Source organism: Rhinopithecus bieti, unplaced genomic scaffold (genome assembly GCF_001698545.2).
Source record: "Rhinopithecus bieti isolate Rb0 unplaced genomic scaffold, ASM169854v2 scaffold_6536, whole genome shotgun sequence".
In the NCBI taxonomy this organism is placed as follows: Eukaryota; Metazoa; Chordata; class Mammalia; order Primates; family Cercopithecidae; genus Rhinopithecus; species Rhinopithecus bieti.
The window spans coordinates 1,156,739-1,180,768 of record NW_016805524.1 but is presented as its reverse complement, the minus strand read 5'-3'; the positions used below and the strand labels follow the sequence as shown (position 1 = coordinate 1,180,768).

The 24,030-nt window shown below is 38.4% G+C and overlaps 1 protein-coding gene across 1 annotated transcript in view; it reads right to left on the bottom strand.

Moving 5' to 3' along the window:
- Window positions 1-24,030, bottom strand: part of EYA1 (EYA transcriptional coactivator and phosphatase 1) — a 167,231-nt gene that overhangs the window by 31,733 nt on the left and 111,468 nt on the right. Inside the window, exon 12 of the mRNA XM_017872729.1 lies at window positions 14,436-14,525. Within this exon, the coding sequence (XP_017728218.1) occupies window positions 14,436-14,525 (90 nt within the window). The remainder of the gene's footprint in view (window positions 1-14,435; window positions 14,526-24,030) is intronic.

Genomic DNA, 24,030 nt, shown 5'->3' with positions numbered 1-24,030 from the left:
TGGAATAACTGCTGCTCCAAATGGCCACAGTTGCCTCACATAAATGATTTAATTTTCTGAATCTGGAATTTTCAATACATTTTGGATTCTGTGTTTCTAAACTAAGATATGACTCTTCTTTTTCATTGAATATATTCTTTTTGGGAAATCTTAACTGATATCAGAAATGATGGCTTCCAGCTTGATTCTGTTTTCTGAGCTGCAGATCTGTGCATACACCCACTCACTGGACTCCACTTGTGTGTCCAATACACACTGCAGGTTCAATATCTCAAATCTGAATTCAGCATCTTCCTTCCGGAGCCAGATCATTCTCCTGGGCTGTCTCTACCTTATTGTGCAAGCCAGAAACTAAGAGTCTGGCTCACTGAATTGTTACACTGAATAGATCTGCAAATCCTACCCAGATTACTTTCTCAGGAGCTTTCACATCAGCCCCTGTTCTCCATGAACAAATGCCACTGATTTCTCATCTACATTATTGACACCTTTGACTTGACAATACAACTCATCTCCTTGGTAGTGCTATGAGTTCTTTACTGATTACCCTTGGCATCCACTGTAAAATCCAACTTCCTCAGCAGAGTGTGCGAAATCTTTCATGACATGGTTCCTGTCTTTCTTTCCATTTTCTCATCCCACAAGCACTCTCTGTGTGTTCTGTGCTTTACACCTACACAGGCTCTGTTCCTAAATGCCATGCTCTCTCAAGCTCAGTGTTTCTTCATGGTGAAGTGTCTGCTCCAGCACTCTGCCTTGCCACCTCTCCCCAATCTGGGCTAGCCATCCCATCTCTCACACTCTAGCTAATGACCAGAAATTTCGCCATCATTGCTGTGATGGAATTATTATTTCACTTTTCTGTTTCTACCCAGTATCTGGGCTCCTTGAGGGCAAAGAATGTGTTTCATATTTTATCCTCAGTGCCTAGAATAGAGTGTCCAGAATAGAGCGAGCAAGAGCACATTCAGCACAAAGTAGCTCTTTTTAGTCTGTAATGTAGGGGCTGCTCAACTATTATTTTATCGTTATTCATTACAACAACATGTCTGTCTGTCCACTCTCTATCTATTGACCTACCTCTCAACATTTCCAAAATAGATTTTAGGTTGCCTGGGCAGTTATGGCTTGCAGGTTTGTAAGACACAGTGAGGAAGAAAGCTTTGAAAGAATGCAGTCAAGAAAGCCCCATCCAGTTATTAGGCACCGCTCCACAGCATCCTTGTGTGACAGCAGCCAGGTGTTATTGACTTCCTTTCCTTTGCTAAAAAGGAATGGTCACGTTCTCTGACGTGGCTAGAAAGGTTTTGTGCAATGATATTTGCAAAAGAAAACCTGAGTTTCAACCTCAGCTTTACCATCACCTAACCAAGTGGCTTTGGGCAACAACCACCTCCCTTCAATTTTCCGCATGTGTAAACTGCAGATAATAAGACTGAATTCCCAGTGTTGATGGAGAATAAGAGTCTCATGTCATCCTGACATGAGAAAAGTTTCCATAAGGCCTGCAGCCCCCTGCCTCCTACTTCACTAAGGAGGCCCAGCAGCCTGAGCTGTCAGTCCCAGCGGCCTGAGAAGGGGAGGCTCTGCTCCACAGTGACTTCATACCCAGCCAGGCTCTGCTGCATGCCGTGACACCAGCAGCAAGTTCCATGAGCCATCCTTCAAAACATGAGATAGGAAGACAACGAGTAAAAGGACATTTATCAGCACAACCAAGGAAACATGTGTCTTTTTGAAATGAAGCCAGCATCCTCATTTTCTATGAAGGACAGCACACTGTGATGGGAACCAGATACAGTAGCTACTTAACTGCCAACAGCACACCTCCCCGCATGCAACTGGGGGTGGGAGGAGCCCATGAATAAGGATGGAGCTGAAGAAGTATTCTGTGATCTCCCTGGAGCAGGGTCATTCGGCACTGACAGACCTTTTTTTTTTTTTTTTTTTTGGTGTGTCTGGTGTGATTTCTGTTGGAATTCTACATGAGAATTTGGCAGCAAACCACTTATTGTTTCATGCCCTTCATTCCCTAGTCCCTCCTTAAGTCACTCTCTCTTCTTCTTCTACAGCCTTACAGGGCTTGGCCCAGCATTATTCATGTAGAAGACACTCAACAAACAATAACAGCAGCATAGACTTCCTTAGTGCTTCCTGCAAGCCAGTGCTAGTTCTACACACTTAACAGATATTAACTCATGCACTTCTTACACTGACCCAATGAGGTATATCGTCATCCAGTTTTACAGATGGGAAATTGAGGCACAAAGGGGGCCCTCATGAATGAATTCACCAGTTCCACCTCTGGTGTCTCTAGAACTGCAAGCTAACAAACCACATAAACAACACAGGGCTTTGAGTCAGGCTAGAATAAGAGAGCCATGATTACATTCAGCATTTTCCTAATTATAAGAAACATTACATATAGAAAGTAAAACCAGAAAATTTCTCTCATCCTATCTAGAGATAAATCCATTTTTATTGTTGAAATTATTTTTGTATCATTTTAAATAATAGAAAACCTTTGTTTTCTGCCGCCTGCCGTGGCTTACGCCTGTAGTCCCAGCACTTTGGGAGGCCGAAGCAGGTGGATCACGAGGTCAGGAGATTGAGACTATCGTGGCTAACATGGTGAAACCCCGTTTCTACTAAAAATACAAAAAATTAGCCGGGCATGGTGGCAGGCGCCTGTAGTCCCAGCTACTTGGGAGGCTGAGGCAGGAGAATGCGTGAACCTGGGAGGCGGAGCTTGCAGTGAGCCGAGATCCTGCAACTGTACTCTAGCTTGGGTAACAGAGTGAGACTCTGTCTCAAAAAAAAAAAAAAAAAAAAAAAAAAAAAAAAAAACCTTTTCTTTTCATATACATACCCTTTGTTAAAAAGAAATTGTAATCCCCAAACTGGGAACCACACTTCATATCATTTTATAACATACCTCTTCTATGTATATTGTGTCTTGACATTAAAGATTTTGAAAATCTGACTTAAAGTAATATGAAAGTCTAATATCTTGGGTGTTCTAATTCTTAAGATTGAGATTAATCTTCACTTACTTTTAAAAGTTAACTTTTAGAAATAAAGATAATGCTCATCATTGACTACTATTTGACAAAGAAAATAAGTAATTAAAGGAAATATATGAGAGCCTTCTATGTACCAAATCTTGTGTCAGGAGCTCAGGATTTAAGTGGACAAATCATGGTTCCTGGACTCAAGGGATTTCCCAGTGGGGGACAGACAGAGGTCTGCAGAAAATCTTAATAAAGTGCAGTAAATATTTTTATAGTGAGAACCAGCTCCTTTGATCATGACCAATTCCCCCTTCCTGGACTGCACTGTACCTGCAGACTCTACCTGTCTTCTTGTCTAAGACCCACCAAGTAACCTGTGCTCCGGATTTCATTCTGTCTTGCTATCCAAGGACTTCATTCCTATAGTCATTCTCCTTGCCATATCACATGTATTTTCCTTCCTATGGAATCATTCTCACTGACATCCAGACATGCCTAAATATCTTTTATTTAAAAATGAAACCACCTTCCCTTGATCCCATGATGCCCTCCACACACAATAGCCCATCTCTTTGTGTCTGTCTCTGTGGGAATTCTTGATCCTTTCTGTCTTCACTGTCAGCCCTCACCCTCTTCTCAACCCATTCCCATCTGGCTGATTACTTCCATTTCATTGACATGGTGCTTATCAGGGTCATTAACAGCCAACATTCTCACCCAGTCTAACAGTCGGCCACTTCTCCATCCTCATCTTCCTTGACTTTGGCCACATTTGACACACAGGAGTGTGCCATTCCCTCCTCCTTGAAACACTATTCTCCAGGTTTCTGTGATAGCTCATACTTTTCCACCTACCTTGTAGAATTCTCTCTACAATTCTGTCTTCTAAGCTCTTCTTTATGGTCCTATTTCTAATTGTTGGTGCCAAAATGCTCAATCGCAGGCCCTCTTCTCAATTTTTCATTCCTTCCCCTGTGCCACCTAGTTTTATGACGTCAGGACTCCCGAAACTATACCTTCAAATTTGTCTCTCTCCTCTGAGATCTAAACCTATATGTCTACCTGCTTATATGTCATCTCTTGACTTGGATGTTGACTATGTATTTCATACTTAATAAACTCAATACAGAATGCTTGAATCAAACTCCTCCCCAGCCACCCCCCAACACACTCTTCTTCAGAAGTGTGATCACCTTTCCAGTGCTCAAGGCAAAACCTAGTGTTCATCCTTGATTCTGCTTTCCCTCCCCATCTATGTTAGATCCATTAGCAAATTCTGCCCATATTTCCATCAAAGGATACTGTAAGTCCTGTGACTTCTCCCCACGTCCAGACTGCTACATCCTCAGCCCCAAGTTAATGTCCCCTAGGCTGGCTGAGACAGTCTCTTAATTGGTCTCATTGGTTTCACTCTTGCCCCCATTCCATTTGATAACCAGACTGATGTTTTAAAGGTATAAACACTATTCTATCATGTCCATGCTTAAAACTCTCCAATGGCTTCTCACTGCAATTAGAAAAAAAAAATATTCTTTACCATGGTCTACAAGACCCTTCATCATCTGGACCCTCCCACTCTTCCCTAGTTACTCTGTCTCAGCCACACTGGGCATCTTTCACTTCCTGAAGGAGTGAAACTCATTCCTACTATTGTCCTCCCAAAATGACTTCCTACCATATCCTTGCAGTTGCTTCCCTCGAGGCTTCTCCCTTCTTGACAAACGCTACCTCCTCAGAGACATCTCTTCCTGATCATCTCAGCTAACAACGCCCCACTCCAATTCATCCCTTAGCCAGTACTGCTTGATTTGCTTCATAGCACTTACCTCTGCCTGAAAGTATTTTATTTACATACTGTTTATTTCATACTTCTCTTCCACAGTATAACTCCGTAAGGAGAATGTCCTTAATAAAGTCATTGCTGTATCTCCAGTATTTAGAACTGTGCCTAGGTACTTAATAGTTATTCAATAAATCGATATTGAATATTGAATGACGGAAAGAAATGACAAAGTATAAAGAGACTACTGGATGCTATAGCATCTTGGTTCTGAAACATCACAGAGATATGGCATTTATAGCCCCATCACCCAGAAATAACCACTGGCAACTTGTAAATATGACCTTTAATATGTCATAGACATTAAATCCGGATTACATACTATCATTCATTTTGTAGACTGATCACTTTTCAACTTGAAATTATATCGTGGTGGCTTTTAAAAAATCTATTCCCTTCCAGTTTTTCTTTAATATGCCATACATGTTGAATACAAATTTTACACTTTTTATTTTATTGTAATTTATTTTTTCTTTTCTTTTCTTTTTTTTTTTTTTTTTTAGACAGAGTCTCGGTCTGTCGCCCAGGCTGGAGTGCAGTGGCCAGATCTCAGCTCACTGCAAGCTCCGCCTCCCGGGTTTATGCCATTCTCCTGCCTCAGCCTCCCGAGTAGCTGGGACTACAGGCGCCGCCACCTCACCCGGCTAGTTTTTTGTATTTTTTAGTAGAGACGGGGTTTCACCGGGTTAGCCAGGATGGTCTCGATCTCCTGACCTCGTGATCCACCCGTCTCGGCCTCCCAAAGTGCTGGGATTACAGGCTTGAGCCACCACGCCCGGCCTGTAATTTATTTTTTTGAAATCGTCTCTGTCACTCAGGCTGAAGCGCAGTGGCACAATCTTGGCTCACCGCAACCTCCACCTTCTGGGTTCTCCAGCTCCGGCTTCAGCCTCTCGAGTACCTGGGATTATAGGTGCACGCCACCATGCCCAGCTAATTTTTGTATTTTTAGTAGAGATGGGGTTTCACTGTGTTGGCCAGACTGGTTTCAAACTCCTGATCTTAAGTGATCTGCCTGCCCCAGCCTCCCTAAGTGCTGAGATAAAGGCATGAGCCACAGCACCTGGCCGAATTTTACACTTTTTAAATATGCCATACATGCTGAAGAGGTATGACATGTTGAATAGGCTCAACTGTATCTTAGAGCTAATTTTTAAAACTTGAAATCGACCACGAATACCTTCCCTATATATAATAAACTGTCTTAAAACAATTTTTATAAGGATGTATTATAATTTATTTCATTTTTAATCTGTTACTGGATATTTAAAATATTTCTCTCTTGTAGTGGTAAAAAACACCATGGGGGGTGGGTATATTGTGGGGTTGAGTGGATTTCTGGAAAGTGTCAGACCTGAGCTAGAATCTGCCACTCTGTAGTTGTGTGACCTTAGACAAGTTTTGTTTGACCTATCCTAAGCTTCACCTGGCTCCTCCGTAAAATTAAGACATTAATAGTGTTACTATAGAAGAGATATCATGCTATTAAATGGAATAATGTATGTAAAAGATATAGGACAAGTGTTTGACAAATGCTTATTGCTATTATCTTAATTATCTGTCTGTAATTCTGTTTTCTTAGAAATGATGCTAAAAGTGGAATTTTGAGTAAAAGGATCAGCACATCAGAGTTCTGAATACATATTATGAAACTGCTTTTCCGAAAACTTGTATCCATTTATATCCTTAACAGCAATGTACACAAGTTTTCATCTTACTGCATAGTAGATCATATTATTCATTTTAAACCTTTGCCAATTTGATGCTCAAGAGGCTGTCTGACTTGACATTTCTTTTTTTTTGAGATGGAGTCTCACTCTGTCACTGTCTGTCTGGAGTGCAGTGGCATGATCTCGGCTCACTGCAACCTCTGCCTACCGGGTTCAAGGGATTCTCCTGCCTCAGCCTCCCAAGTAGCTGGGATTACAGGTGCACGCCACCATGCCCAACTAATTTTTGTATTTTTAGTAGAGATGGGGTCTCACCATGATGGCCAGGTTGGTCTCTTAAATCCTGACCTCGTGATCTGCCCTGATTGATTACTACAAGTGAAATCCAACATTTTTCATCTGTAGCTTGATAATTTGAATGCCTTTCTCTTGTGAATTATCTGTTGGTGGTTTTTGCTCATTTCTTCTGTTGAGCTATTTCTTTATGTGTTTCTGAATGAATTGCAATAATCTTAGTTCTTTGATTCATTATATTTTGCTCAGTTTTGTCTTTAATATTATCTGTGGCTTTTAAAAATAGTATTTGTTTGTCTCTGACTACCAAAGAAATAAGTATATGCTTTACAGAATTTGGGACATACAGAAAAGTATAAATAGATAAAAAATAAACCCCCAAATTCCACAAACAATCAATGCTAAACTTCTAGAATTTATATTTCCATAAGACAGTCAACATATATTTCCATTATTTATTCAATATATATTTACTGGGTCCTGTTATGGGCCAGGTCCTGTGCTAGAGAAACTAGCAGTGAATATATTATACATAGGGCATACATTTTATAATAGAATTGTGAGCCAACAATACGTGTGTATATTCCTCAAATATTAGTTTTAAAATTAACTTTTATTAAACAAATATTACAGCTCAATGAATTTCTATAAACTAAATGCATGGGTGTAACTAACAGCCAGATGAAGAAACAAAACATGAATTTCCTAAGTTAGAAATGTTTATTGTTATAAATTCTTACCTTAATCTCTGATTAGTAAAAAGTCCTAGATGTAATTGGTACAAATGGTATTAACTTTTTATAGGATCTCAATACTTATTTCCAAATGGCCATCCAAAGATTTTGATTGATTAACTGATTGATTTTGAGACGGAGTCTCGCTTTGTCCGCCCAGGCTGGAGTGCAGTGGCGCGATCTCGGCTCACTGCAAGCTCCGGCTCCCGGGTTCACGTCATTCTCCTCCCAACTTTCCCGAGTAGTTGGGACTACAGGAGCTCGCCACCACGCCCGGCCAATTTTGTTTTGTATTTTTAGTAGAGATGGGGTTTCACTCTGTTAGCCAGGATGGTCTCGATCTCCTGACCTCGTGATCCGCCCACCTTGGCCTCCCAAAGTGCTGGGATTACAGGCGTGAGCCACCATACCCAGCCAATTTTGATTTAATCTTTTGATTTACCTACATATTCTCCTTGTGTTTCATTCTTTCATCTTTTAACTGTTTACCTATTTTAGCATATAAGCTGAATAATCTATTACTTCACTATTAATTTGCTTGGTTTTATTTAAAACATACAAAATTTTTCTTTAAGTTGGGTCTGTGCCTGAGCTATTTATTTCTTCTCCCATACTTAGTCCAATGTCAACATTAGGCCGCATAATTCTTCACACTATTGTAGAATTAGAAAACGTTTTAATAATTGGTTGAGTCAGACATTCATTTCCCATGTTTTGTCAAAAATTGCTAGGTATTTTTGCCTACTTATCCTTTCAAATAGAACTTAGAACAATTTTTTCATATTACAAAAATGAGAAAGAACATCTAATTTATTCAATTCTTCCTTTATCTCTCTCAGTAAGATGTCACAGCTTTATTCATATATTCCTCACAAATACTTCTCATAAGGTTTCTTCCTAAATTTTCTTTTATGATATTTTTTTGTTTTTGTGTTTTAGTAACTACCGCTATTTTATAATTAAAACTTCAAATCACTTTGATTTTGAATTCTGTATTTTTTCATTTTCTGAAGCCTATTGTCAATTCTAAGAATATTGTAGTTGATTTTCTTCAGTCTTCTACATATCAAATTATCTACAAAAATAATTTGAATCTCTTTCATTAAGTAAAGCTTGTGTCTTATTGTACTGTCCAAAATTCCTAGAATACTGCTGGATAATAGTACTGATAGAGGGCATTCTCGTTTTTACTCGTAATGACAATTTGCTTCCATTATTTTACTCCTAAGTACAATGTTTGCTATCAGTAGAATATAAAGTATCACAGTATACATTTATTTACAGTATATTATCTTCTACTGTGTTAAATAGCTACACTTTAAGACAATGTTCTGATGAACATCAGAATTAAGGAAGTCTTTAAATATACTTTTATACTTTTATATTTCTATTTTAACTTCAGATAAAATAAAATCTTATAAGAAATGATAAAGAAATAAGAAGAGCAACAAAAATTATTCATTAGTAATAATAAAATACGGGCATTGTTTCTTTTTGGCCGTCAGTTACAATGCAGCTAAACTCAATACACATTTATTATGACTAATAATCATTTGTTGCTTAAAAAACTTATTTTGTCCTCCCCACACTAAACTGAGGGTTTTGATGTTACTCTTGTCAACTAAGGAAATGGACAAAGTCGAGCAACCTACCTGAAAACACAGGAAGGCAAAGTCAACTTTATTATCTTCCATGAAGAAGGAAACAAAAATTGGTATTCTAGTCTAAGATAACACATAACAATTCGGTCTAAAGCATATCCATTTAATGGCCAACATATATAAGGCAATATTCTGAGTGTTACAAGGGGTGTTTACCAGGATTTAAAAAACGTAGTCCTTTATGTTTGATGAACTTATCAGGAGAAAATCACCAAGTACGCCAGTCTATGTACAGGGCTGAAAATGACAAGTGGCATTCCATATGTGTGTACACATATATAGGGACACTTAGGTTTGGAGTGTAATTATCCATAGGCTCATACCCTTTCATATGGCTACTCTTGGCTTGTGGAGGGGTTTGGAAGCAGCAAAGACCTACAGCATCTTCCTTGCAAGCACCTGTGAGATCCTTTGGCAGCAGAGAACCAGAGCTCTAGCATCCACACAAAAGCTGAACATAGGGCATCAGAGTTTCTTCTTTATTTATAGAGAATAAAGGACTGCCTAGGTGAGTTATGTTTTCCTAACTTGAGAAATCGACTTCTGAATTGGTTTAAATATTCCACACTTTTTAGAAGCACAAACAGTATGTCAGTACCAAGTGCTTTACTTAAAATCGAAGTTTCATAACATTGGCATAACTGATATTTTACAGAAAGAATTTTTTTCCTAGCTAAAATAAACTTATAAATAAGACATATTTAAATAATTTATAGATGATAACCTAAGTTTTAAAGTAAGAAAATATTATTGCAACTTTAAAGACTGAATTAAACCAAGGGATAATCTCTTTGTTTTACAAGAAACACCATTGTAAATTTCTCCTTTTACATGATGCTATTACCTAAAGACCATCCACAAGCTCCTCTCCTTGGCCCCTGACTCATCAAACTCATACTCTAGTGGGACCAGAACTTTATGCCCCAGGCCTTTTTTTTTCCCCAATAGAAAGCGTGAAAACAAGGGGCTACAAATATAGGTGTTCAAATATCAGACCTAGGCTAGGAGTCTACATATTGAAGGGCCCAGAAAGAACAGGAATATTCATGTTGTAAATCTTGACACAAAGAATGCTCTGGTCTGCTCCAACTGAACAATGCACTGAAAGAGTAGAGAGGGGGGTTTAGAACAGCTGTGCTACGTGGTATGTGCAATAGCTTCATGTGCCACCATCTCACAGACACGAAAGGAGGGTTCCCACTCTTCCCAATCCTCACTCTTCAGGGGTAACGGGTGACCTGAGAGCAGTGATCTGGTTCCTGCTGACTCTTAAAGGCCACTATGTCAACACCGGTTAGGATGACAACCATAAAGCCAATGAAATCATATTCCTTAACCCCAGACAGAAAAAGAAAATTCAACATGAACTTAAAGCATTATTTTTATTTAGACTTGTATCCATCTTCATAAAATATTTTCTTCTAACTGTGGAAAAATCCAGCAGGAGAACTGACCAGCAGCAGGTTAAACTGAAATATTATCATGTGCTGAAGGCCTTTCCTCACTCTGTTTGAAGGTTGCCTTTCAATAAAAAGCTAACAGAAAGAACTCTTTCTCCAACCAGTCAGAAAGAGTCATACTTTACTAAGGAAGCTGAAAAACCTCCAGTTCCATACTGTCATTCATAAAAAATGACTTCCATATAGGCATCATCGTATTGCACATGCAGAGTTTTTTTGTAAAATGATATGCAGGACGTTAGTCAGACTTAGAAATAGGAAAGCCAGACGTATGCTACGGAACTAAAGTCGAAACGCTTCTCTTGGGGGGGGGGATATTATTTCCTAAGATAATTATGTCTCCCTGTCACTCATGTTCCTTCATATGTCAAACATTTTTTACGGTACAGAAAACATTTTTTTCTCCATTTTTTTTTTCCTGGAGTGTCAACAGAATATAAATTGTGACTTTTTTAAATTAAAAAAGTCGCTAAGTGAGATGACAGACAAGACTTATGAAACTAAAACGGATTAACTTAGTTCTTAGAGTTCCATTAAGATATTTCTAGAGTACTTCAAAAATTATACCTTAAATCTTCTAAATCATATCCTAATAACCATTTTAAGCAAGCACATTGATTGATAATAAGACAAATGTTACTGAAAGCCCCTCACACAGGGGGTGTATTTCATTAGTCAAAATGTCTTATTAAGCCAAGGAGTGAACTAACCAAATTATATCAAGAGATAACTGGCAAAAGTTAAGATGTAGAAGAAAATAAGACCAAAAGTCAACAATTAGAGTTCAGGCGTCATACTTGAAGCTAACCAAGAGACCATTAAGCTCCTTGAAATTACTTTTGTTATAGACCTGAAAAAGCTAAAAACATGTAACTTAAATATATTAAAATATTCATGTCCCCACCACTATCCATTGCTAGTTGGAGTGTGAAATCAGGCATTACCACGTCACTTCTCCCTGATGAGATAATTCTGGTGTTCTTAGGAGCATTATGCCAATACACTTTTTTTCTGCCAGAATATAATTTTACTTTTTATTTTCAAGAAAACATATTTGCAATGACCAGTCCCAGGTTTGTTGAATTTCAAAAATGTAAAATAAAAGATTGGCCTGGGAGTGGTGGCTCCTGCCTGTAATCCCAGTGCTTTGGGTGGCCGAGGCAGATGGGTCACCTGAGGTCAGGAGTTTGAGACCAGCCTGGCCAACATGAGGAAACCCCGTTTCTACTAAAAGTACAAAAATTAGCCAGGCATGGTGGCATGTATCTGTAATCCCAGCTACTTGGGATGCTGAGGTTGAATTGCTTGAACCTGGGAGGCAGAGGCTGCAGTGAGCTGAGATGGCGCTACTGCACTCCAACCTGGAAGACAGAGCAAGACCCTGTCTCAAAAATAAAATAAAATAAAATAAAAGATTGAAATGAGTAAAAAAACAATTTATTTTTTAAAATATTGTGCAAATCCAGGGCAAGTAAACAATTTCCAAAGACAGAGTAAATGAAGCTTTCATTTATACTTTTGTTAAAATCCTAATGTAAAATCAACTTTTGTAAGACTACAAGCTTAAACATTTTTCCATGATTGTTTTATATGTTTGGTTGAATTACACCTTCATTCTCTTTTCTATTTTACCTCTAGTAAGGAATAGTCCTCATGCCAAAAATAGAACCTGATATTTCAGTAACTTCATAGACTACTGGTTTTTCTTTTTCTTTTGAAATTTGGGTTTACAGAAAAAATACATCTCCTATACCCTAAAAACCTAGAGCTTTTACTATATTTGTTTGAGTAGTATTTCAGTCTCTATCAAATCAGTATAAATAATATCAATAAAGAAAAATCTGGTTATACTACATTGAAATTGAGTTTGGAAGTTTTTTGGTCTATATTATAACAAGCTATGACTGCCTAACATCTCACTTTTCACCACCTAATATTGGCACTTTATAACCAAGTCTTGGCACTGTTATTTTTTTTTTTTTTCCTTTGAGACAGAGTTTCGCTCTTGTTGCCCAGGCTGGAGTGCAATGGAGTGATCTCGTCTCACCACAACCTCTGCCTCCTGGGTTCAAATGGTTCTCCGGCCTCAGTCTCCCGAGTAGCAGGGATTACAGGCATGCACCACCACATCCGGCTAATTTTATATTTTTAATAGAGATGGGGTTTCTCCATGTCGGTCAGGGTTGTCTCGAACTCCCAACCTCAGGGGATCCAATCACCTCAGCCTCCCAAAGCGCTGGGATTACAGGCATGAGCCACCACGCCCAGCCAAGTTTTGGCATTTTTAAGAAGGTACAGAGTTTTAAAACAATAGGAAATTACTGCAAATTTCTTCTTGATGTTTGCTATTAACACCTATTGACATCAATAAACGTAACAAGATTGTACCCAGGACAAAAATATCAGTCTACTCTATCTTTAGAAACAAATAGAAATGTAGGAAAGGCATTTTTTAACATACTAGTAAAATGTGGAATTTTTTGTGCTGCTGTCTCATAAAGTGAAATACAATTATCAATCAGAAATAGCTTTTGAAAATAAGTATGATAATTATGCATTTCTAAAGGCGATTCTAAACTTGTCACTCAATGGGAATATTTCTACCTTAAAAAAACAGTAATGTCTTACATGTAATTTCTTCTTGAGGAAAACACTTTAAATTGCAAAAAAATTTTGTATTTTATCCTTAAGTGTAAAATAAATTTTTCACTAAGGAACAGAAAAAATAAAGCATATTTAATAACTTTATTGCACTGGAAGTTGCCAATTCGTCTTTGAGTAGTTTCATTGCAGATGAAAAGAAATCAAAATACAGGACAGATGTTGAACAAACCGCATTTAAGTTCTGTCACACACTGGCATTTTTCAAGTGATTTTGGCTCATCTATTAAATAAGGTGCATTTTGCTTGATTTTGAAAAGGGAAACATCAGGAAATATTTAAAGGCCAATTGCTGCCAATTAACTTTGATCAGTAAAAGTTCTATTTGAATCTTTCAGATTCTTCTCCTGTCTGAAATAACATACATTTATAAATCTAACAAAACAACTACTTGATGATTAATGCCTGTTGGCAGCCCTACCACAAGCTTGCTTAACAGCGGGATTTAAATAAACAACTGTATCTATTAAGAAGAGAACGAAATGTAGTTATGGTCATGTTTTCTCATAATGGAGATATGAAAAACAATATTCTCTATTCTTAAGAATGCTGCTCACCAAGACCATTGTGTTTGTCAGTGCCCATAAAAGTTTAGCTAGCCATCTTATAAGAGTCTGCCCTGAAATCATAATGGACCAATAAAATTGACAGCAGTGTGACACAAGCAATCCTGGCAACCCAAACAGCAAGGGCCAGACTAAAACATTTTCCTACCAATTGGATCAGCCAGAAAGTAAAGCATCAGACCTAATACAATAAGAGTTTGACATAACATATGCGAGTGTTATGAATTCTGTTGGACATATCTTAGTGGTGATTATGTAACTGAGAAATACGTAGCTTCTGATAATCAACAAAGTTTAAGATTCTTGATATCAAATTTTAATCTTTACTACTGGTCATGTAGGATCTAACTCTGAAAATCAACAGCCAAAGTAAAGCAAAACAGAAATTCCATGAAGGCAAAACACATTGCCATATAACCAACAAACCTCTGTCTCACTATTCCAATTACATATTTAAAAAATAATATCCCATCATTATTTTAAAACCAATCACCTATTTTCAGACATGCAAAAATATGTATTAAAAATTTGAACTTACTTCTAAGTCATTAAAAAATAAATGTGTGTCTGCCAAGTTGAAAATCATTTCTTCCATTCGCAGTCCAAGGGAAACTGAAGTGGGTGGATCCTAAGAGAAGAATATGACAGGTCAAGAACATGTATACTTCAGGTTATATGAAATAGAGTGTCTCATTAAGAGGAAGCAGGCACTGGGGGAGAGGCTGAAAGCAAGAGACACAGAGAGAGACTTGGGCAACGGCTGCTTATTTTAGTGTGCATGACTTATTCTGTGGGCAAACTTCAGGGACTTATTTTACAAAAAGATCCCCAAATGTTGTTGGTACTTTACATACTGAAGAAAAAACTCATTTACCTTTTAAAAATATAAAATCTAGGGTTACTTAGACATATAAAATAAAGGAAATTAAACTTTATATGTCTATTTCAGGAGCAAAAAATTCAGTGAATCAAGAAACCACTGCTTATGTTATGCCACAATCCATTAAGAGCATCTAAGTGCCCTGTCACAAATATCAGAAAATAGATACACTATAGCAAGCTTGCCCAACCTGCAGCCTGCATGCAGCCCAGTATGGCTTTGAATGCAGCCCAACACAAATTCATAAACTTTTCTTAAAACACTATGTTTTAAGTGATTTTTTTTTCTTTTCAGCTCATCAGCTATCATTAGTGTTAGTGTATTTTATGTGTTGCCTCAAACAATTCTTCTTCCAGTGTGGCTTCCAAGGAAGCCAAAAGATTGGACAGCCCTGCACTATAGGTTAATTTCAGAAGGATAATAGAGAGTAATTTTACTCCAGATAACTCTGTCATTATTTGTATTTATTCAACCTGTCAATTTTAAGCTATACTCAAAGCAGGAAGTGATGGCCACTCTGACCCCACGAGGCACTGTCCAGCTCAGGGAGCTGATCTTAAGATTCATATGACACTGTCCGGGCATCACACAGCCCGAGCCACACTCAGAGGGCAGTGCTACATTCCACAGCGCAGTGGCTTCTATCTAAAACTTCAAGTGTTGGACACTAGCAGCGAGTAGTCAGCCTCTCCCTACAAGCCAGATCCTGATGGTATCTACTGGCATTGAGATGAACTTGAGGGATATGCAGGTATTTGCAGTTTTTATCCTGTATTTACTGTCTATCAAATCCAAGAAGCAACACGATTCATGGCTGAAGATCCTGTATTACTAAGTGATGAAAGATAACATTTCCAGGAAGTATACAAGGTTATAAAATGAGATTTTGAAGTTTATTGGCATTCTATTAATAATACCACTTTCGATGTATGCCATTTTCTTTTTTTTTTTTTTTTGTTTTTTTTTTTTGAGACGCGAGTCTCGCTCTGTTCGCCCAGGCTGGAGTGGCAGTGCGGATCCTCAGCTCAATGCATAGCTCCGCCTCCCCGGGTCACGCATTCTCCTGCCCAGCCTCCCGAGTACGGGACTACAGGCGCCCAGGTCGCCAGGCTAGTTTTTTGTATTTTTAGAAGAGGCGGGGTTTCACCTTGTTAGCCAGGATGGTCTTGATCTCCTGACCTCGTGATCCGCCCGTCTCGGCCTCCCAAAGTGCTGGGATTACAGGCTTGAGCCACCGCGCCCGGCCTGTATGCCATTTTCAATTTTTCCAAAGAATAATTTATGATATACTATTTTATTGTCACAGCAAACCTTTAGAATAAGTATGGAATCTCCTTGCATCATCATGTAACCAGGGGGATTGTAAGTAGAGAAACTGCCTTCAGGCAAGCCCCACCGGGCAGGTGTGCCAGTGTCATGACATGTGTGTCATGTGCCTTTGAGTCTTAGACTCAAGAACATACAATCCAAAGAAAAGGCTCTTACGATTCAATACTGCCCAATGTACACTATCTACCTTGTTTTCTGAACACACTGACTTCATTTCCAACATTGAGATGTGCCTGTGTGTTACCCCTACTCTTTAACTTCTGTCATGCCTGTAAGTTTGGGAAGTGGCAAGAAGTGGTGGGAGAGGAGGTCTAGACTCCTGCCTTTGCTTTCCCACTTAGGTGTCATCCTCTCATCGAGCCTGGTTTGTTCACCTAATAAATCCAAGAGCAAGATGGCAAACACAATATTCTCACATAGACTAATAAAAAACATCTAGTCTTTCATTTGTCAGAATCGTACATGTTTGTACACTTAGGAGACAGCAGGAGCTGGAAAGGGTGGGGGATGGGAGCGGAGCCTCACTGGGCACCTGCCAGGGGCCTATCTGCTGTAGCCTGGGGGTCAACCCAACCCAATCTGGCTATTCCTCCAGCACCACCCACCCCTAGCACTGCCCACACCCCTCCAGCACCTCCCACACCCCTCCAGCACTTCCCACCCTCTTGGCACCACCCACACCCTTCCAGCACCTGCCACATCCCTCCAGTACTTCCCACGCTCTTGGCATTGCCCACATTCCTTCAGCACCTCCCACATCTCTCCAGTACTTCCCACTGTCTTGGCACCACCTGCATCCCTCCAGCACCTCCTACATCCCTCCAGTACCTCCCACATTCCTCCAGCACCTCCCATCCTCTTGGCACAGCCCACATCCCTCTAGCACCTCTCACCCCCTTAGCACTACTCACACCCATCCAGCACTACCCACATCCCTACAGTACCTCCCACCCCCTTAAGCACTGCCCCCACCTCTCCAGCATGGCCCAAGTTCTACCTTCCAGCAGCCCTAGAGGAGGAACAGAGTACGTGAAATACGGCAGGATGGTGTAATTCACTCACCTCAGTTCCTCTCCTGCCTGTGCCTTTTCTGCCAGCTGACTGAAAGTGGAAGGGAGACAGAGGACACAGTATTGCCAAACTTCAGGGGTTAGATCGGCAAAGGGGAAAAGCAAACACCCCAGGGTTGATAAGAAGGCGGAGAGGAAATAAAGACGCAGAGGCTGAGTGTCCAAGAGTTCTGCTGGGAGGCACAAAGGAAAATGATTCCCTCAAATTTTGTGTGTGATGATTCATACTCCTTAGCATTCTTAAATTGTCCCTTTTTAATACACCTGAAATCTATGAAATTTCATAGGTTTTAGAAGAATTAAATACAGTTTACAAATTACTGTAAAGAAAAACTAACTCATTTGCTCTTGGATTTATAAGAAATTGTTCACTCACAAGGAGTTTAAGTATCAGTAGGCATGCTGGGAAAAGCAAATGCTCAAATAGACCTTACAGCTGAATTAACCTGTAGGGGAAGCTCAAACAGATGTGTCTAAAACAAAACACCTGACAAAGGTGTTTATTCCCTCTAGCTCAGGCCAATAAAAATACCCTGACTTGTCTCATAACCATGTCAATGAATCTTTTTATGTGGCAAGGATGGAGTCTGACCACATTTATTTAATTGCCAATTCTAAAATTTATGGGCCATAGTATTGTTACTTTTGAAAAAGTATTCTTTCTCCTTGATATGGTTGCTTATTTATATGACCATTGAAAGAATTACTCTATTGTTCGTTAATATATAGCATACTTTAACTTTTCTTCATAAATTACAGTAATGACTTGCTAGTCAGAATACTAATAAATTTTAAAGGCTTGTTCAGTCTAGTGGTAAAATACAACACAGATGTTGGTCTTATTTACCTCTTAATGTTATTCTCTTTTGTTATTAGCTGTCATTCCTCAACAGTTTTTATACCTGCCACTCCAAGAATTGTTTTGAAACATTTACTACACCAAGAGAACAGTTTGGCAGCTAAGTGGAATGAGATAATTTTAGAATAGGAAGGGGGTTCTAGCTGAGAGCTGTGTTTTTCAGACATCTTTGAACCACAATGCACAGTAAAAAACAAAATTAACATTGGGATCTAAGAATCTCTCTTATGTGCATGCACACACAGCTGAAATATGTTTGCCAAAGCAAGATATTGTTCACTGTGTGGATATACTGTGACACTGTCCATTTCACAGCCCTGTCCCAATCTACAGTTTGAAAGGCAGACCTCTAGAAAACACCTACTCTTTGACTTTAGAAACAGGCGCACTGAGTTCCTAGAGGGTTGTGATTTGTGTGTAATGATCCAGCAAGCAGAGTGCAAAGCCATCTCAGCCTAAGTGTTTTACCCAAGAGGAAACTAGCAGAAGGACAGATAGATAATTCTGCTCATGGAATTGCTTACATATTCTAGCAACTGGAGTTCTCACGTCGAGGTTAGATTTTATTTTCCTATTACAATAGCTAATATGTTAACACTTAAAATTTCTAAACACGTCTCATACAAGTACAAGTCAAATGTGAAAAAAGCTAACATTGAACAGTGAATAAATAACTCGTGGCTTGATGGCTTATTTTGGCATATTAAGAACAAGGAAAAAAACACATTCTTAAACCAAAACTGAGATGTTAAAATCACCAGGTCTTTGGTTTAATCTTACTATTTTTATAATACATAATTTTCTTGCAATAACAAATTCCAGAGCTGCAGTTCTAAAAGGGCTTCTTCTAAAGCACCATTTTTTATTATATCACTTTCAAAAAATTATTTAGAGCTTAGCCTCCACCTCAAAGTAACATCTCATTTTAAGTCAATCTCATTGCCAAATGTTCTCATTCTTTCCAAAGCATGGCCCTGCTGTGGCATGTGCCACTGCTGTTTACTCTCTTCTTGACATTTCTCATCTATGACAGCAATCTTTTATGGGCATTTTCCTAGAATCTATGTATACATCATCTGCTTGTTAAATGTCTGTATCAGTCCATTCATGCTGCTAATAAAGACATACCCAAGATTGGGTCATTTATAAAGAAAGGAGGTTTAAGTAACTCACAGTTCAGCATGGCTGGGGAGGCCTCAGGAAACCTATAATCATGGCAGAAGGGGAAGCAAACACATCCTTCTTTAAATGGTGGCAGCAAGGAGAAGTGCAGAGTAAATGCAGGGAAAATCCCCTTACAACACCATTAGATCTCGTGAGAACTCACTGTCATGAGAACAGCATGGAGGTAACCATCCCCATGATTCAATTATCTCCCACTGGGTCCCTCCTATGACACATGGGAATTATGGGAGCTATAATTCAAAATGAGATTTGAGTGGGGACACAGCCAAACCATATCAATGACGTTGGTTCCTAGAACTTTATCCTTCCATCTCTCATTCTATTCAGATCACCTTGTGGACTCAAGCACACTGATGGCTTCAACCACCACCCACCCACTCCCCTCTATCAGATCTTAGATCTCAACTGGAGGCTCATATATCAACTACTTATTGGTCATTTCTACTTAGATGTCCCATAAAGCACCTGAAACTCAATGTGTGGCAAGTTGGATTCATCACACTTCCTCTGGAAACCTACTGTATTCATTCTTTAGAGGAATGGCATACCAACCCAGACCTTGGCATTTTCCTAGTCACCTCTTTTTAGTTCCACATTGAATCAATTTCAACATCCTGTTATTTGGACCTGGAATTCCAGCCTTCCTTTTTGTCATTGCCATTGTTCTTTGCTTTCCTGTTTTTTTTTTTTTTTTTTTTTTTTCCCTTAGCCTTGTGTCTTTTGTGGATATTTGGTATGGTCTCCTTCACTGGGGTCTATTTCTAGGTTGTTGCTACCCTCATTCCAGCCTCCATCTCCTTCAAAAAATATCCGAATGCTTTAATGAATGCAAAAGACCTGTACATGTCTAACTTTTGCTTATATATACAAGGTGGCCTGTTTCTGATTTTTCAAACTGTTGTCTTGATCATGAAATCCCTTCCTCAAAACACAACTAGGCAGAGGCCTAAACTGGAGCAAAGGATCTGTCCACACAGGTTCATAAACCGTGGTCTCAGATGGAGCCTGTACACCCACATCTCCATCCCTGCAGGCAGTGCTCCCCGCCAGGCGCCTTTCCCAGTTCTGCAGCTCCACCTCCCTGATTCTTGCTGCCTGGGCTCCGCGGTTGCTGGTACCACAGCTCTATGTGTTCTTGTCTTGGCAGGCCAGAGATTTATCCCTGTATCTTCCTCCTTCCGTTTTTTAGATTCAGAGTTATGATTTTCTTTCTTTTTAGTTTTAGTATGAAACTCTTATTTGCAGAATCAAAAAGAGGGTATCAATCCTCTGAAAAAACATAATGGGAGGCTTTGTTTCTATTTCGTGTAGAATGTTTTGTTCAATTAGATTTTTCTCTCTTTACAGCCTTTAAACAACATTTTAAGCTTTAGGCTATGATTCCTTGGTTTTTCCTATTCCTATATACTTATCTCTATATCCTTGGTACCCAACACAATGCATGTCATAAAAGGTTTCCCAAAATTTGGTGGAGGAATAAATGAATGAAAAGCAATAAATAGAGAATATTTCAAATAATTCCAGTGAAGAAAAGAAGAAAATACTAAATTTTACCTGTCATTAGCTGTTAGTGTTGTCAGTGAAAAAAAAAATTCCTAATTATCTAGCCTAGGGAAAAAAAAAAGGGCACTTGAATCTCAAAATCTCATTCGATCTACATAATACAGTATTAAACATTAAACATGTTCACTAGTAAATGCTATTTACCTGATTAAGAAAGAGACCATTCTTAGAATAGCTGCATAGGTAGCCTTACTTTTCTATTTAACAAAGTGGATAATATTAGCATAAGGTCAGTATAACATTTATTTTGTAAACTCAGTAGTGGTATGTATTATATCATTTTGTAAAATACGTTCTTATGTGCCCTGAAATTTATTTCTCTGGTAAAAATTGAATAGTACAGTGAAGGGGCTCAAAAGGAAAAAAATACACTTAACTGTTTTATCAATTTTCTTGTTTAATGAAGAAATTGTACATTTACTACAGTTCTTATGTATAGGAAATTCTTCTAGTGGAAACCTTAAGTTGTTCTTCACCCAAACAAAACTCAATACACAACATCTAACTTCATGCCCACACACAGGAATGAAATCTAACCCTGTTCCTAAATTATTTGGATATGATATTAAGTTGCAAATGTCTACTTAAAGTCACTAAAGTGAAGTGAAGGAACTTGTTGTCATCCTAGGCTACCCATGGCTGTTTTCAGTACATCAAAGGCAAATTATGTCTACTAATTCAAAGTAACATTATGTAGAAAAAGTAAATTATGATGTAATTGGCTGAGTGTCTGTAGAACCAGGAATAAAACAATTGTTTTGCCTTCATCCTCTGTCAAGTGGTCTTTAATTATTCCATTGCCTCAAGATCTCTTTCTCTTTTTTTCTACAACACAGAACTGCTCATGGAGACTAAAATTTTCATCATATACCCAAATCACCAGCATCAACCCTGGTCCACTGTTGTTCCTTGAACTGTTTATTGGTTTTTTTTAATCCTTATCACAGCTATCTCACTAGATCTTGATTAAAATGTTAAAAAGGAAAAATTTCTGGACAAAAGCAGTGCACAGAAATACTGAAATGCCATTAAATACACAGTCTCTAGAGAGATTAATGTCTGTCAACTTTGAATTCAAATGTTGAAAATCTGTAATTGGGTTTGAAGTAAATAAAAGGAAGGGGTATAGAAATGCATATGGGTACTAGATCATCAGAGGACTAGGATATTTCCTCTTGGGGCCCTGCTTTGTTTCATCGATGAGCTAGGGCATGCACTTCAAGTATCATTAAAAATGCACTTTTTAGTAGGCACAATACATATAGCACTTCAGAGTTTTGAATTTACCAAGATTCTCACACACACCAGATGAAGGCATTGTTGCTTCTGCAAGGCTAAGTCATTTGCTTCCAACAATGCCTTCATCTGTGTATGTGAGAATCAGTAAATTCAAATTTCTGAAGTGCTATATGTATTGTGCCTACTAAAAAGTAAACGTATTCCTTTACAACAATGCAAAATGGACTAATACACTCAATCTCTGCAGCACTACCTTAAAGGAATCATACATTCAAACTAGACTTTCACCGTACTTACTACTCAAGGCACTTTCAATAGAATGTTCATACAATTCCTCATACCAATTATTTTTGAAGTGACCATATTTTTGAGAGCTCAGTCATCAGTAAAGCTAATTTGGGTAGAAGTTAAACTAGACAATGCAACATGACCACTCCCAGAAGGGGCTGCCACTGGTTCTTCCAAAAGATGTCAACCAAGCTTCATAGTACAGAGCTGGTTCTTATCACTGGGAAAGATGACCCAACTCTGGCAAGGTGTACTATACTCTGAAGGTCTAGGAACTAAGGGGAAAGTATAATCATTCAGATGGGATCTGAGCAATGCACTGGTTCAACTGACACCTAGAAATGTTCTTCAAAAAAATCAGTTACTTGCATAGCCATGTCATGTGATTGCTTTAAGTTAGTCACATATACCTTTCTGCTTATACTATTTAATCATTAAATGGTGACAATTTGTGAACAGGTACTTAAGCTTAGCTCAAATCCAATCAATTAACAAATGACTGGGGGGAATAGGTCTTGGCAACATCTTGACCCTGACCAAGTTTATCAACAAATGTATGCCAGTAATACATGGTTATAAACAGGAATTCTTGACGTAGAGTCCAAATTTAATATGCCTTCAATGTAAAGTCCCTGAAATTTTTCAGCGATCATAAAACGATCCAATACTCTAGCATTTCAGGAATCACATAATATTTTAGAAAGTTTTTGTCTGTGATCGAGTCGAAGGATAAATTTGTGAAAGCACTTTAAGAATATCAAATTAACATAAAATATCAGCTACCATAATAATAAAGAGAAATAGAGTCTTCCAGTATCAGTTCTGGAGTATCTGTATCAAGCACCTGGTATTCTGTCTGCTCAGGGTAAAGTGCATGTGATTTGGACTGTGCCCACTCCAGGAAGAAGATAAAGAGTTTAAAATTTGGGGGGATTATTTAAAAAATAAAAAGGATCCTTCTCCCACCAACAGATACTTTGGTTGTATCATCAAACTGATTATAGGACAAAGGTGGTCTGTTTCTTGGCTCTCTGATGTGAGTACAGCATTATTTCTTTAAATAGTTGATTACATCCCAGTCAAAATTAGCATGTTAGAATGTATATAAATCTCTAATAAATATTTATTCTTACACTGAGACAAAGAAACTACCTGTAGAGCAAATGTTTAAGGCGAGACTTAAGCCTCAAGTAGGATAGCTGGAATCTGCCTTTAAAGTTAGCCACCAAGCATACCTATAGACTAATCATGTTAGTTCACTGATCTTATCGGTTAGTTCTCTGACTTGAAACTAGGCTGGTAGATTGAACTTCACCACACTATTGAAAAGATAACAAAGGAATGTGGTACCTGCCATGTGACTCAGCATGAGTCACTCAGGACACCTATTGTCCACTAAAGGTAACCAATAAGCCTTAATCAAAAATATGCAATAGTATTTTAGAGCTATTCAAGAAGAGGAGATACTTGAAAAAATATCAAAATTCAGCAAGTGGTTTAGTTTCATCTCAAAACTTCGCCTCAGCAAAAATAGCCCTGAGCTAATTATCTGCAACAGGAACTGTCAGTCTTTTTTTCTGTCAGCAAGTCTACATATATTTGATTCAGCTCAATTAAGGATCTATGGTTTATAAAACTTCCAAACTCTTGAATTTTCTTCTTCTTAGTCAACCTCCTTAGAGCTAAGATGAAAGAATGTACAGCATAAGTAAAACATTCT